This window comes from Porites lutea, chromosome 12, assembly GCF_958299795.1.
Source record: "Porites lutea chromosome 12, jaPorLute2.1, whole genome shotgun sequence".
NCBI classification, from domain to species: domain Eukaryota; kingdom Metazoa; phylum Cnidaria; class Anthozoa; order Scleractinia; family Poritidae; genus Porites; species Porites lutea.
In genome coordinates, this window is record NC_133212.1 from 15712071 (window position 1) to 15727758 (window position 15688).

At 40.1% G+C, this 15688-nt stretch overlaps 1 protein-coding gene across 2 annotated transcripts; it reads right to left on the reverse strand.

Moving 5' to 3' along the window:
- Positions 1-2472: 2472 nt before the first annotated feature.
- Positions 2473-15670, reverse strand: LOC140953946 (zinc transporter 7-like). 2 transcript variants are annotated; one of them, XM_073403330.1, is made up of 14 exons: positions 15486-15670; positions 15284-15385; positions 15077-15190; positions 13801-13888; positions 13532-13643; positions 13153-13204; positions 13082-13122; positions 12717-12764; positions 11914-11991; positions 11118-11175; positions 10710-10800; positions 5277-5335; positions 4823-4913; positions 2473-4346 (listed from the first exon to the last, which is right to left on the reverse strand). In XM_073403330.1, the coding sequence occupies exons 1-14, from the start codon at positions 15653-15655 to the stop codon at positions 4302-4304; spliced, it is 1149 nt and encodes a 382-aa protein (XP_073259431.1). In that variant the 5' UTR covers positions 15656-15670; the 3' UTR covers positions 2473-4301. The 2 variants fall into 2 exon arrangements, with proteins under 2 accessions (XP_073259431.1, XP_073259430.1); XM_073403329.1 differs by having other exon boundaries at positions 13082-13204.
- Between the last annotated feature and the right edge of the window lie 18 nt (positions 15671-15688).

The window sequence follows — 15688 nt, forward strand, 5'->3', positions numbered from 1 at the left end:
AAAGAATCGGAAAAGTTTTACAGGAGCTATTTACAAAGAAGAAAAATGGAAAAACGGAGACCAGAAGAGTTCTTGACAACTTGCGAATGCCTTAACCGCAAGAAAACTTCTCAACAGTTGCACCTTGCGTCATTGCTACGAGAGACTCGCTGTTTTGTAAGATTTTAATGTTTTCGCCAAAATTCTGCTTTGAGGAAGTGAAGACGTTGAAAAACGTTTCAAAGGAACTGTTTACAAGTTAGCCTGCGAAAACATCCGTTTCTCCTCGCTCTTCGCCGCTGGGGACGTTTCGCTATTTACAAGTTATATTTTAGATAAAGAAAAACAGAAGAAGCAGAGAAGACAACTAGCGTTTGGGATTTAAAGATGTCTAAACTGGTACAAATCATCGAAAATTCAAGCGGTTCAAGGCAGGTATGTTTATCGGCGTTTTTTCTTTTCAATTCATTGTATAAAGCCAGAAAATCATGTGGGTTTCTGATAAAACAAATAGATTCCATGTTGTCGTGGGTCTGTTCAGTAATAGATCGCAGAAGACGTCAAAATGTGGTAAAAACATCAGTGACACGCTTGTAGCATACACGCTCACCTCTAACACATTTTGACGTCATCTGTGATCTATTACTGAATAGTACAGACGCATGGCAACATTGAATCTATTTGTTAAATTGCAATTTCGTTTTTTCGGCCAAGGGCCAACGTTAAACGAGACGACAAACGAAACAGTTACGTCATTCTATTTCAAGGTGTCTATACTTCACTATGTCCAGACAAATCCGGATATTTTTGAATTAAACCACATACTTTCTTACACGAATCGGCCTTGCGTCCACACGAAACCAGTGAATCCGATCACAGAAACCACCGCTCTCCAGAGTGGTTAAAGACCCCCGTACGCGTCCGCACTAGTCTGTTAGAGTCGTCAAGCAACGCTCGTTTGTGGGGAGGAGCGTTGCACGACGACACTAAAAACAGGTGTGTAACGCACTACGTCCACATGAATCCGGAAAAACAATGCGTTTCAAAAATGGTCAGATTCGTGTGAACATGGCCTTATAGCCGAGGTGGGAGGTGTTCCTTTGAAGCGTACTCGGGGACACAAAAGCGCATTCCCTGCATGTAGTACCTGGCGGGATCAGAGACGGTGGGGGTACTTTATGGATCGTAGTGCCGCTGTGCATAAAAAACCTTTGGAAAGAAGCAGATGCGCACTTTAAATACCGCAGGCTAGCTACACAAGCAACACCCGGAGCCGACACACAAAAATCAAAGTTTCATAACTCATGACTTGATATGCATCTGATCATTTTTCTCAGTTCTCACTATATTCATTGATTTTTTTTTTCTTTGAGAAATTAGTTATCCAGATGGTGGAGCGCGGGCGAAAAATACAGCGAACAAAAATAGGAGGGGTCTGGGGAGAGCAGCTCTTACCAATACCCCTCATTTTATAGCTCGCACTACTTTTGGTTTTCGTCCACGCTTTACCATGTGAACACTTAGAAACAAATTGGTGTTGAATTTTGTTGTTTGTTTAGCTTCACTCCGACTGTGAAAGGATAGTATGCAGTTTTTCTACGTTGAGAGTAATATAGAAAACAATTATTCACCTCAGTGTCAGTGGTGGTGGAATTTTCAAACCCGCGAAGTTTTTTGTTTACAAATGCAAATTAATTGTTGCATTTGTAAACAAAAAAACATTTTCACCGGTTTTATCGGTTCAAACTTCCAAGTCGAATTTCTTCACCTTCTTCGTGTATTTCGGGAACAGTTCGTTTGATTATTTGTGACATTTCTTTGTTGTTGCGGCATCAAAGCGGGAAGTCATTTTGCTCGTAACTTAACGCGAGTTTGGCGTCGCTCGTTCGGAGGAGGTGGAGGTGAATCAATGAATAGCACTGGATATCCCAAGTGTGAGCAGCCAATCAGAGCGCGCGAAAAACACTATCCACTGTTTTAGTATATACTAAAAGGGATTATCATGCATTGCCTCCACGTATTAATAGCTCATGTTGTAACGCTCCCAGACGGACCGCACAAGAAAAAAATGATGACTGTGATACAAAGGGACTGGGCAATGGCTAAACGACCGGTTTGGCTTCCGCGGTGTTGATTTTGCTAGGATTTTGGAACGATCCTTAAACTTTATTTCGCGGGTACTTATTTTCGCGACGTCAATGGGCAAATATGAAAAAAGAGCATTTAATTTAACCTGTGATATGCTCTGAAGGCTGACCCGGCATCTCGGTTTTTGTGGTAAATTTAGTTAACAAAGCAGGAAAAGGTTTTCATTTATCTACACTCCCGGCCCCCTTATTAACTGCTTCTTCAATCCTCTTAGGGTTTTTACTCTGTCCGAACCAGCCGAGCGCGCATGGATATGACCTGGAAGACCAAAGCAAAACACAAAAATAGCTGTTTTGCGGTCTCACAATATTTCACGTTAATAAGAACTAAAACAAGGCGCGATATTTTAAAGTTTGACTTGGTTGATTTTATTTCCATTATATTAATCATCTTCATTGAGTAAAGATTGAAAATATTGAGGTGAAAATTAAAGAGACAATAATAGAAATAGCTCATTCTATTTACATAAAGCATATGTTTACAACAGTTACATTACTAGAACTACCAGGATTCACATTCGCAAGTTCTTTTTGTTACCCTAATTGTGTAATCTTAGTGAGGTCTAAATTTCTTTCTTTGTGCAAAACAAACAAACCAACTACCGTGCGAGCAGAGGTCTCTCTCTTGCATAGCCTTCAGCGTTTACGAAGTCGTTCGCGTGGCTTGCCTGTCGCGTAGTTATGAAAAAAACCGACTACGCGACAGACACACAAGCGACACGAACGACATCGTAAACGCTAAAAACCATGCAAGAGAGAAATCTCTGCTCGCTGGGTACAAACAAACAAAACAGTCAAGACGGGATGGATTCTGGTAGTTGTAGTAAACTGACGTTAACATTGTGGAAATGGCTTATTTACTCGTTTTGATAAATTCATAAACATTTTAAATTTCTATCTTGGGATCTGTAATTTTGCTTCCTCTTCCCTGGAATCCAAACACGTTAAATACACACAATCTCCTCAGGAAAAAGTCATTCAACACTTGTGGTCATTTAAAGCCCGGTTGATCTACCGAGATTTCATCACAAACCCATTTCCTTCGTAAAATAATTTGATACCACGCAGAGGGTGGAGTAAGATTCTCTCACCACACAGGTGTCATTGGGGAGCTTAAGCAACGACGACGGCGACGGCAACGAGAACGAGAACAGGAGAAAAACAACAAGTTTACGCTCTGTTCACAATATACCGGATAGATTTTCGTGCCGACAAGCCTTGATTCCTATCTGGTATAGTATGAGCACCTATCAGATGAGCGACTCTCCACTTAAGAGATCTACGCGGCGCAGCTTCGCTACCTCGCGCAAATCGCGCCGAAATCACCCTTCTTTACGCGTGAACAGACGCCCTATTTGGTATGGTTTTCGTGCGGGCGCAAAAGCTTTCAATTATAGTGTTACCACGCACCACGCACCACGCACCACGCACGTGGCATTAGGGAACTCAAGCAACGACGAAGGCGACGTTACCGAGAACGGCAAAAAAGCAACCGGTTTAGAGAAACAAAACAATAACTTTCACGTGCACCTCGCGATAAAGCGATGAATTGTACAACAGTACGAATTCACTTTTTAAGTGACGTTTACGCTGACGTCACCGTCGTTTTGCGTAAGCTCCCTCTTGACATACTGCTCGGGTGACCTTGCGGTGGACTAGCACCCCATCTAGGGGGTGGGAGCCGAGAGGAGTTGTAATACTAGGTACATCATTAAGAAACCAGGCTGAGCCCCAGCACTTTAGGTGCCATTTGGCTCGTGTGTGCTTCTACTTTTTTACTTTGTGTACGCTATCAAGTGAACAATTTCACCCGGTTAAAAGGGATGAAATTTGTCATATGAAGCCAGACCTGTTGACAGGGCTCGTATACACTCTCAACACAGGTCTTCAGTAGAAAGATTTGCTAAAATAGAGGAAAGCAAGGAAGATACTTAAGGAATGTCCGATGCGACTCAGTATTACATTCAATAGAGCTTCTGCTCCCCTTGTCAGGAATAACTTTAACTGTATAAGGATTTATTCCATACAGTTACGGCTGATCAGTTTTCATAAAAATAACTAAGGGATACTTGAAAAAAGTGGGTGTCTTCCTGAAGAAAATACTGCTGTCCCTGTGGCCTCTTTTTGCCAAGATCAATGCTCGACATTTCTTCCTCATCGTTCCCTCTCGTGACGTCAATAAGAATGTTCGATCTGAACATAGAGCTGTTTTACCCCAAGCTGCAAAAAGGGAAAAGAGCTGAGTAATTTTACGAATTAATGGGTTTTCTTTATTATGTCTATGGTTGGAAGAATCCTCATAAAGGGCTTTGGATGTTTTAAAAGTTTTGGCTCGCAATAAATCATCACGGGTTTTCTGGCAAGAAGGTAATGCTGATGGAAGATTTTGATTTCTGAAAACACTGAAGAGTGTTTTACGCGCCTTCGGTGTGGCTAACTTAGAGATAAAAGGGATTTACTATTTAATGACTATTTGCCCTTTTAATGATTTAATTGGTACTGAAGTCTTCATAACGCGGGCATCACTTACTACAGTGAACAGCCACTGAAAAGTATTTTCGAGACCGATTATTTGTAGCATGGGGTAACAAAAAGTTCAATTTATTATTAGTTCTTTCCTTCAACTTTAACCTGTCCAACGACTTTAAAGTAAACTAATGAAAAAAGAGGCGAAAATAATACGAGCTAAGTCATACCTCCATGAAGATGTGATGTGTCTGGCTAAGAATTTTGTGTGTGTCTGCGGTGGGAGCCACAAGCAGTCGCAATGTTCCAATCCAGACAGTGCTGAATATATGAATAGGAAAGCAAAAATGTTTTCATGAATTACGAATAACAGAAAAAGATTAGCAGCCCTCTTAAAAACTGAGACTGAGGAGCCAAGGGACAAGATAATGGATAATGGAAGTCTCCTCAGAAAGCCACCTTGATCTCTTCGTGTGGACGGACGAAAACGGAGGTTTTCGAATACGATGATGCCATACGCCATACAGCGCCTGTCCTGCTATCGTATTCCCATTGTTTTAGCATTTTCGTGTGGACGGGCGGAAACGTTTCGAATACGCTAAGTGTGGACGGGGGGAAAAACATCTCCGTTTTCAAAAATCCCCGGACACTTGAACAGGACACTGTGAATGGAAAATACTGCACCTGCTTAGAGCCCAGAAATGAGGATCCTGGATACTAAACACATCATCCATTTGATTCACCTATGAGATGAAAAGTACCAACAAAGATCAGTCGTCTTACCTTCCGAAACTTTCAATCATAAAAGCCTTTGGTCTTGCCTATAATGCTACATATCCTTGGAATATACAGCTATTTTGAGAAAGGTTGTTGGAAAAAGTGCACGCGACAGTCCCGAAGGGATTATGGGTGATTTTGAGTTATTTTGTTCCTCAAAGAAATTTGAAAGAATGGCAAGAGAGGCCATGGATGTATGTTTGCCAATGCTAAAGGAAAGCAACAAAAGCAGGTTCGACAGCTACAGCGTCAGGAACAGTGTATTGAGCATATCCCATATTACCTTTCGAGATTTTTCCGACAACCTTTCTCGAAATAGCTTTATTCAACGTTCTCAACGGAGACCTCAAAGAGACGGACATTCGCGTAAAACAGGCAAGTGGAGTTGCTCCTTTCTGGTATTAATGAGCTTCAGCAAAGAAGTTTTTGAGCGAGGCACGTCAATTGGAAGACTTTCTGCATTCTCGGGAAGTGGTTTTGCCCAAATTTCCGGGTAAATCGTCTCTTTAAGAGTAAAGACACTTAGAAATAAAAATTTGGTAGCGTCAAGGTCTTTTAACCCTTTAAGCCCTAAGAGTGATCAGCATCAAATTTCTCCTTGTAATATCAATGCTTAGTAAAACAGAGTAGTCATGAGAATTACGGACAAGATCACACAAGATAAATTTGCTTGATATTTTATCAACTTGTCCCCACTACTTCTGTAGGAAATGAATAGGGCAACAAATGAGAATTCAAATTTTGATCTCAGGGTTTAAAGGGTTAAGATTAAAAAGCCTCATTTTCGGTTGACGTGCGTCGATCAGAAACGCCTTTGCTTAACCCTTTAAGCCCTAAGAGTGATCAGCATCAAATTTCTCTTTGTAATATCAGTGCTTTATAAGACACAGAGGTCATGAGAATCGAGGACGTGATCAAACAAGGTGAATCTATTTGATACTTCAACAAATTCTCCCCACTACTTCTATTGAAAACGTATAGGGATAACAAATGAGAATTTGAATTTTGATATTAGGGTTTAAAGGGTTAAGCTACCTAATGAACCATAAGCAACCTTGGGATTTCAAAACGAGTACGAAAGACACGTCATGGAGTACAACTACAAGCTTGGAATTTCGAGCCTCAAACTCGAGCTCTTTTGATGTTGACTAGCACGCTGTCAAAAAACGTTAGGGATAAGATTGGTGTGATAAGCAATTACACCACGCACACGAATGTGGTTTGTAAACTCTTACTTGTAGTCTAATTTAAATCTTATAGTAGTCTAATCGCCCGCGGAAGGACTAGCTCAGTCAGTGGAGCGCTTGACTGCAGAGCGGCTGTCGGTAGGAGGTGGCGGGTTCGATTTTTTGGGCCGGAGAAATGTTGGCAGGTCTTGAAACAGCCCAGAGATTAAAGTGTTACAAAACATTTTGAAGAAACTGTGCAAACCAAACAATCGTGTAAATAGCAAAGCTTATCAAAATACGCGTTGTAAAGGGAAGAAAACCTGACTATCCGAGGGTGCTCCCTCTTGAACAGTGGTTTAAAAGTAACACATCAAAGCACTGCCTTCACCCTGCAGAAGGCTAGTCCTTCGCGTAGCTCGGGTGAACACTGAAAATGACTGTCCCGCCACCAGTAGGAGACGTACAATAGTGTCCCTCACATGTACTTCTGTACTCAAGTAGAGGGCGTTTTTTTCTCTTCCCCTCCTTAAGCGAGAAACCTCTCATTGAGCGATTTTTCGAATCTGATTAATGATTTCGGACGACGACAACGATGATGGACGATGATGATGATGATGATGACGATGATGATATTGATGGCAATTATTGACGATGATGCCATGTTAAGTAGGAAGTCAATAGGACCTTCGGAAACTAATAGTCAGGTCTCTTAGGGTCAGGATCGTTACAGAGTTGACAAAAGCACCAAACTTTGCACAACGATAGCTTATTGCAGTACCATGAATATTAGAGGGGGTGCCCAATGCAAATATGCCACTGAAGCGTGCTAAACAGGATTTAATTATTGTAAATTTCACCTGCTGGGGTCCCTGTGGTGTTTTGATTGAAAATTGTTATTTAATACCTTAAATCACTCTGAATTCTATTTTCAGGTTGTAAACAACAATTTCACTCGAACATCTGGCATTCCCATCCATTTTTGCTTATTGATTGTGTAATTAAGTTGATTATTACTGTGCCCTTAAAGCAAGTCCACAGTCCGCCCACATTTTTATAAGTCATTTCTAAGATGGCCTCGTCTTTGCTTCATAACTTGCAAGTACTCAGCTTCTGGGGTCTCTTCTCCTTTTCTAATGTATTTCAATTAGAGGAGGCCTTATTGTGTGGCTTAAGCCTTATTTATCAAGTATTACTTGCAGTTACATGTCACTTTAAGCTGAAGAAAGCAAACAAAATTTCAGAAAAAAGAAATTGTCAAAGAGTCTGTTGTATCACATATTATCAGGGATTTATGACAGCTATTCATGAAGAGCAAATAACGAAATGACAGAACCCAAAATAGTTCTTTCCTAGGGAGGTAATTAATTTTTCAGCTTATCATAGGCCTGGATACCTTTCAGTCTCTCTTTATCCAGTTATCTGCTGGACGCAAGTGCAGGTTTCGACAGAGAAGCAAGCACCGTGGCACAAGTCATATCATTTACAATTTCCGCTGTTTGTCTAAGCTTTACAAAGCAAAAACAAACAAAAAAGAATTTGGTCTCATAAACGATAAAAAGAAACAAGTTAGCCCAAGCTTCAAAAAACAGCACAGTTTATCATGAAGCCTCTACATTTGGCACTGAAGCACTCATGTCCAAAAATAATTACAGCTTATCAAGTCGCAAAAGTGAGACTCAAGTGGTACAAGATTGACTCAAATGATAAATGGTGAATAGTTTAACTGCTGAAACTGTAGAAAGGGGGCCGGGCTAACTTTTAGGGCCTGTTTACATGAAGGAAGGGGACCCTAGGTAGGAATGGTAACCCACTTAGGTGGGGTAACCCGCCTGTCCATATAATCTCTCATTTTAATTTGATCACGTTTACATGATAGGTGGGGTCATCCTTCAAGGTGGGTAGCCCGGTCTGCCACACCAGGTAACCCTCTCAGCTGAGGTCAAATTTTGCCATGTCAGCGTTTCAAGGTAAGGAAACCCAGGCTAGTCGGGGTCGGATTCGAGATACATCAAATTCGCGCAAAATTCACTTTGGCGCTGGGTGGCTTCACATAATTATTAAAGGTAACAATAGAAAGCCACAACACTGAAGGTTGCAGCAAGAGCAGCAATTGAGCGTAGACGTGGTTTGCTAGCATTTTTCTTGTTTACATGGTTAGCGACCATTCATATAATCTTGAGAAACTGGACCCCAGGATGGCGGGGTTGTAAGATTGCATGTAAAGGAGGGTTATTTTTTCACCCCACCTAAGCAGGTTACCTCACCTACCTGGGGTCTCCCACCTTTATGTTAACAGGCCCTAAGTCTCAGGAACCGTGAAACTGGTAATAAACGGTATACCTAACCCGGGACTAGCTGTGATACTACCGGCCATCTTCAAGAACGTCAGCACAGCAGCCAAAGAAGCCATTATATCGGTGTTAAACGAATATTAGATTGCGGTTGTTTCATGCGTCTTGTTTTTTTGTGACTATTTCTATGTTCGTTTTTGTCACCATCTCTAAATACCAATCATGTTCAAAACACCCCTACTAACAAAATATTTCGTAAAGCTCTTTAGAATGATATTCAGCAATAAAAACAAGGTGTAACCGGGAGCCGATTTGTAGGCTCCTGGTGTGGCAACATAGGCATAAGTGAATGCGAAGTTTTGCAGTATGTAATCTGTCAAAAATCTGTTTGAGTGGTCAAAGTTGGGGCTGATGGGCTTCTTTATCATGACCACTCCATTATTATAAGGGACCAGGCCATAATTATTGTTGACCCTTGCTTTTTTGGTATTTTAGGTAATTTTCCACAGCATTATTTTGTGAAAAGCTGGTAACTGAATTGCTCTTGAGGAATTCATGATCGTAAGATTTCGTAACCACGGGGTATTCGCCTAATCGCATCAAACAAATTACATTCATTTTCATAAATGATGCATCATTGGTTGGCTAAAAGAGGCCTTGTTCCTGTAAATTTCAGCTCTTCTGAAGTTAGTTTGTTTGTAAATTGTAACGCACGCGACGACCTTCCTTTTTTTTAAAGATCGTATAGACGTACCATTAACACTCTGGTCCAAGGGCTCTGAAGTGAATGAGCCGCTTACAGGTGTATAGGCATGCAGGGACCTCATACACTTCTTTTTAAATGCAAATGTGCAAAAAGTAAAGAGTGTTAAAAATTCCTGGAGAGGCATGTTTTACAACCTCGTCCCCAGGGCTTAATAAAAAGGTAGAAAAAGGTAAAGCGACCATATTTTACGTCAATAACTCGTGACAGTAATAATAAGTGATAAACTTGAGGTCGACGGTGCGCTCCTTTTACCCCTCTCTCTCCATTAATTCTCCGTTTTAAAGGTATTTAAAGCTAGTCAAAGCTACACAGAAAAAAGAGAAGTTGAAATAAGGAGGTGTTGACACCGGGCTCGAACTCGGGACCTCTCGCCCCGAAGGCTGCGCACTAACCAACTGTGCCACCCTTGCTCCCCCTTTTCCCCCTGAGGAGGAGGTTGACATTTTTTAATCATTATCTCAAGGACAGGGTTACCAACGAAGCAAATTATAATCTTATCTTAGCTGCACAATTACAAAGTGGGCGCGTTGTCAGTTACGGTTCATGAGGTCGTTCATGTGGCATGTCAAACTTTACGATTCTATCGTTTAGGATGTGATACATTTGAGTTTTATGTTATTGTATGACATCTTTGAAAGCTGGCTTTGTGATCTGTTTAAATTGATATGTAATGATATTATCACTGGCAAGTCTTAGCAGTGACACTGATAGCCGCACAGTCCGCACAATGAACATGGCCACACTTACCGTGTGGAGACTGGGCACTAGTCAGTATTATGTACGTGTAAAACTATTTTGAATAGTGTAACAACAACTAATCATTACCAAATTAAAAACTTAAAAATTTGCAACAAATGTTTTTTAGCCAAATCAAACAAGAAGAGTACTCACCACAGGACGCCCAATCTGCTATTATAGGTGAAAGTTAACCCCCCCTTTTATCTGTAATTAGGACCATTTGTAACGGGCACCCCCTCCAGTATTAATCGGTAGGTGCTAAGGAAGCTCTGTGCCAAATTTGACACTTTTGTCACGTCTGTAACGATCCGGCCTATATTTTGCACTAAGAGACCTGACTATAATCTACAATATGGCATATATAGTTTATACTGACCCTTTGGTAAGCGATATGTATATTCTTCTCCAAACCTGTGGGAATTCTCTGCATTAATATTCCGACTGATTCTCTCAAAAGTGGGATTACACTGCAAAATAAAACGCACCATCACTATTTTTTAATGAAATAGGACTAATCCATAGCCGTGTTGCAAAACAAAACATCCGAGAATTTCCAGGGGTGTCACCAAGATTTCAAGTTGTCTGGTAAACACAACAAGTAGGCGGGGAATCAAAAAGCTACAGATTTCTTTTGGTTCTACTTTTCTTATATTTTCCTTTGAAAGTAGCCTTGGGCACATTCATAGTAGCAGGGGAAATCCCCCACCCTGCCTCTTAATGACAGCCCTGGAATTCCCCAATATATAGTTGTCAACAGTGAAATCAACATCTTAATGCTACTCACCTGAATGCAATGAGAACAGAAATAAACATTGAACAGATTGGATCAGCTAACATCCAGCCTGCAAATTACATAGTGTTGCCACTGTTAAATATAGCCATAAATATTTGACCCATTCAACTGGATGTGAAAAATGCAAATGGTCGGTCAGACTCAAGCATTCCACTGAACCACTGACATGTAATACATGGATTATAGACATTATTGCTTGATAAACAATGCCATTCTACAGTACATGCAGTCTCATGCAGTAGACAACATCTAAGACTGTCAAGTGGGTGGCTGTAGATTTAAACTCTGGCAACAAACACTTAGGGGTCACTAAATACATTGTAACTAAGGAGAAAGCGCTGCCTTTGTAATGACACCAGCAAATGGTTAGACTTACTAGTCTTCTAGATAGAATATAGGACAAAAAACTGTAGCTGTTGTCTAACATTCCTTGCAAACAGGACATTAAAGAACCAATACATTGCTTATTGGGTATTGCCCCATTGTGCTGCCAGTCTCTCACTGCAAGTATTTGACAAATGAGTCTGGCTGGATAAGCTTGGAGGACACATGAACAAATGAGACCACAACACACATGTAAACATATACAACCAGCCGTCAGGCAATTTGCCAGCTGCTGGAACCCCGACTCAGAAACTGTGTGAGATTCTCGAGCATCAAAGACAGTCTTTCACAAGGTTACTGATTATATCTTAGACAAAAGTTATTGCAAGCAGTACTAGGAGTGGAAATTATTACTTAACCATAGCAAATTCGTACTACAATATATAACAGCAAAATAACTTACCAAACTGGTATATAAGCCCTGCTGATATTATTACACCTATACTTCCTAGAGTGTCTGCCAACACATGAAGAAACACTCCTGAAAGGAGAGAGAAAATAAAAAAAAAAGAAAAGAAAAACATGCAGGAATATACAGTAAATGTTAAAAAATGTTTACCAGTCTTCCACTTCTCTCTAAGAATCTATTAATTTATTTTGAAAGATTCTTAGAGGAAAAATTTGGTATATTTTTTCCCGTATATTTAACACTAAGTGTGATATCTAGTGGGATTTTGTATAACAGGCAAGGGTACGGAGCCCTAGTGAATGGCTGATGAAAGGGTAGCAAACCTTACAGCTGTACCATTTCAACTGGTTGTTATGAATGGGTGATTACTTTGGAAAAAACTCGAACAACTGCATTGTAACATTGAATGATTGGAATGGCTTGAAAAAAATTGGTTGTAAGTTTTGTCTGACTGGTGATAACACAGCCTTAACCTATTACAGTTCATGCAGATCAGATTGATGTTACTGCAGGAGACATTTCACCAACTGTACCCCAAGTCATGCATCCTGTTTTCAAACAAAGTACTGTCATAGGACCCCTGAGAAAAACCTAATAGGTTTCCCATGAGCTTTGAGACTCAGAGTTCATTGTTGACCACCTACTTCAATTAGCAATAAAATAACTAATTTCTGGAAGGATCACACTCACTTTGACATAATTCATCTAAAGTTCACAAAATGGTTTTCTTCATAAATGAATTATTATTTTTGAACCAAAATAGTGCCATACAACTGTATCATACCATATTGACTCACCTTCCATAATTTTACTTGTGGAAACTTCTACTTTTTCATCCTTACACTCTATAAAGTACATAAAAGATTAGTTTAATATAAGCTCCATTATATTGGCCTATGTAAAAATAAATAAATAAATAAAAATCATTTCAAAAATGCCACATAAACTATAGTCCATTGTATACTTGGAATTTTGGGGGAACATGGGCCTAATTCCAAACTAAAGCTTAGAAAAAGATCAAAATTAAATTTTATCCAGGAGATTTGGTGATGTGTATTAGAGACTGGGAGGTTTGTGCAGTAACCAGATGACTTCCAGATAATTTCAGAAGAGTGGATGTATACAATAGTACACGTATGTTATATTCCTTTGTAAGACACACCTGAGTCGTGCATGTGATTGTGTCCACCATTCATGTGCGAGTGTCCATGTGAATGACTGTGCGAGTGTCCATGTCCATGTCCATGGCTGTGACCATGACCATGGCCGTGCGAGTGTCCATGACCTGTCAATCAAAATGCAAGTACAATACATAATTTACATAAATTTACTTGTCACAAGAAAACAGTTTCTCGGATATTTCAAGAAGGAGGGGGTTCAAGGGGGGGGGGGGGGGGGGTGCAGTTCCAGGAGACCCACACTCTTCCCCTCTGATTGACTTCGAATAAACTGCTGAAAAAATAAATCATAAATTCTCATTGATCCTACTTATCTGAACTGAACAAAATTAACCACCTTAAACCTGGAGTGATTTAGGGCATCATTAGTCCTGCTGAAAAGCCGGTCTATGTTATTCATCGTTATTTAACAAAACAATTTGAGTTTAAATCACCTGATGCACCACCATGGTGAAAAACAAAGATTCCAATAAGATTAACAAAGAATCCTAAAACTGATACAACAAAAAGCCTTTCATGTTTGACCTCTGGAGGATGGAGAGCACGCTGAAAATTAAAACGTATATATTACCGTTATATTAAGAATAATAATGTAATAAACATAATGGGTTTAATCTTTTAATCATAACCCTTATCATAATATTAGTAATGACAATAGGACTGAGTAAAGTACAATTCAGAGAATCTACACTCACACACTCACCTCTACTGCTTCAGAAAAAATAAAGAAAGCAACAAACACCAAAAACAGTCCATTCACAAATCCAGCCATCACTTCGGCTCTACCATATCTGGAAAAAAGACAAATGCTTATTAACTTTATCATCACATGTACATGCATGCCCAAAGAGGAGTTTCCACCAAGAAGGGTGGATGTCATTTTTTTGGTCGATAATGTCTCATAAGACTGCTATATGATTATATAGTCAGCCCTTTGGGACTGGCACTATTTGCCCCTTGCACATTACCCATAGAAAAGTATACCTTGTTTAACCCTCCCCCCACCCCTCAAAAAATAATTTGCATAAGAACTGTTTTCAATTTCTCATACTTGTTACAGTCGTCTCAAGAGAAAGCGAAAACAATGCTAGTGCAAAATTTTTTTCAGTGGGGGTTGTAAACAAAGTGTATTATGGCCAATGTGAAGTGGTGAAGCGCACATCATAGAGACATGCCTGTCTTATCAAGAGTCAATTAAAAGGGGTAAAGAATGGCAGGGACAAACTCTAGGTGTCCATTTTAGTACGGTGGCCATCTTCTAGAGAGTCAACTAAAAGGTGTAAAGAAAGGCACGCACTGGGACCAACTCTAGGTGGCTATCTTAGAGGAGGCCCTGCCAGGGTAAATTCTGACAAGCGACATGGCCCAAAAAGTAGCGACAGCGCGTAAAATGAAATCGTGTCAAGAGACAACCTCCCTCGGGCAAATTGGGAAGTAGCGACAGCGCGTAAAATGAAATCGTGTCAAGAGACAACCTCCCTCGGCCAAATTGGGACAGTGACGGCAAAGCCAACAATAAGCGACAAGCATTTGTAAACACCAACACAAGATGTTTTAAAATTCAGACGGGCGACATGGGACTCCACCCTTGGCAGGGTCTCTTAGAGAGATGTCTGTCTTATGAATAGTCTACTTTGGAAGAGGATCTAAGAAAGGCAGGGATCAACTTTATGTTCCATTTTAGTTAGGTTTATGTTTCATGTATTTTTTTAATTATTTTTTTTGTCAGAAAAATCTGGGTAGTCATATTGGAACAATAAGTAGCCTGGGGCTTGCCATGTAATAATAATTAAGGGAAAAAGCAAATTTCTCTTTGTCTGGGTTTTTACTGACAAATACTAGGCATCAAAATAGGAATCAGAAAATCCCCCCAGAATTTGTGCCAGTGTCTAACACAAAGGTCATTTGATACTAACACATCTGAATAAGCATAATGTGCCTGTGTTAACACACAAAAATAATAACAATGATAGACTCACCCATAAGAAAATCGTTCATTTTTACCCCATCTTGCGATGACTGACGCTATTAGGCCTGCTAATAGCGCCGTACAATCAAAGAACATATGAAATGAATCTGATATCAGGCCAAGGCTGAAAGAAAGCATGTGATATTGAAGTTATTTACTCGTCATGTTTTTCGGAACTGAACCGTACAACGAGAGTAATCTTAAGAAATCGTGTAACCTGTTGGTCCATATTCCATACGCCAATTCCACAAACGCAAAAGACAAATTGAGGAGAAGGAAAAAGAATAAATTCCTTGAACCTTCATTGGCAAATATCTCTCTGTGAAGAGACAGATGAGAAAATGTTGTGACATCACTGAACACATGGTCAAAAACGTTCTTGAATACCTTTCAAAATAGAGGTCATTTAGGAACTTTACCTTAGCCATTCAAGTATCCGTGATCTAAGCTTTAGTCCTGGTTTAAAATCATCACTTTTGAAGCTGTCTTTGCTTGTTAATGGAAGCATGCCGACATTATTTCTTGGGAGACCACAGACACACAGCCGGCCTTCCCTTACAATATACGTGGCATTCAAAGCAGAACTCATTTCCTGTGCACCCGAAATGCTTCGTGGGACAGT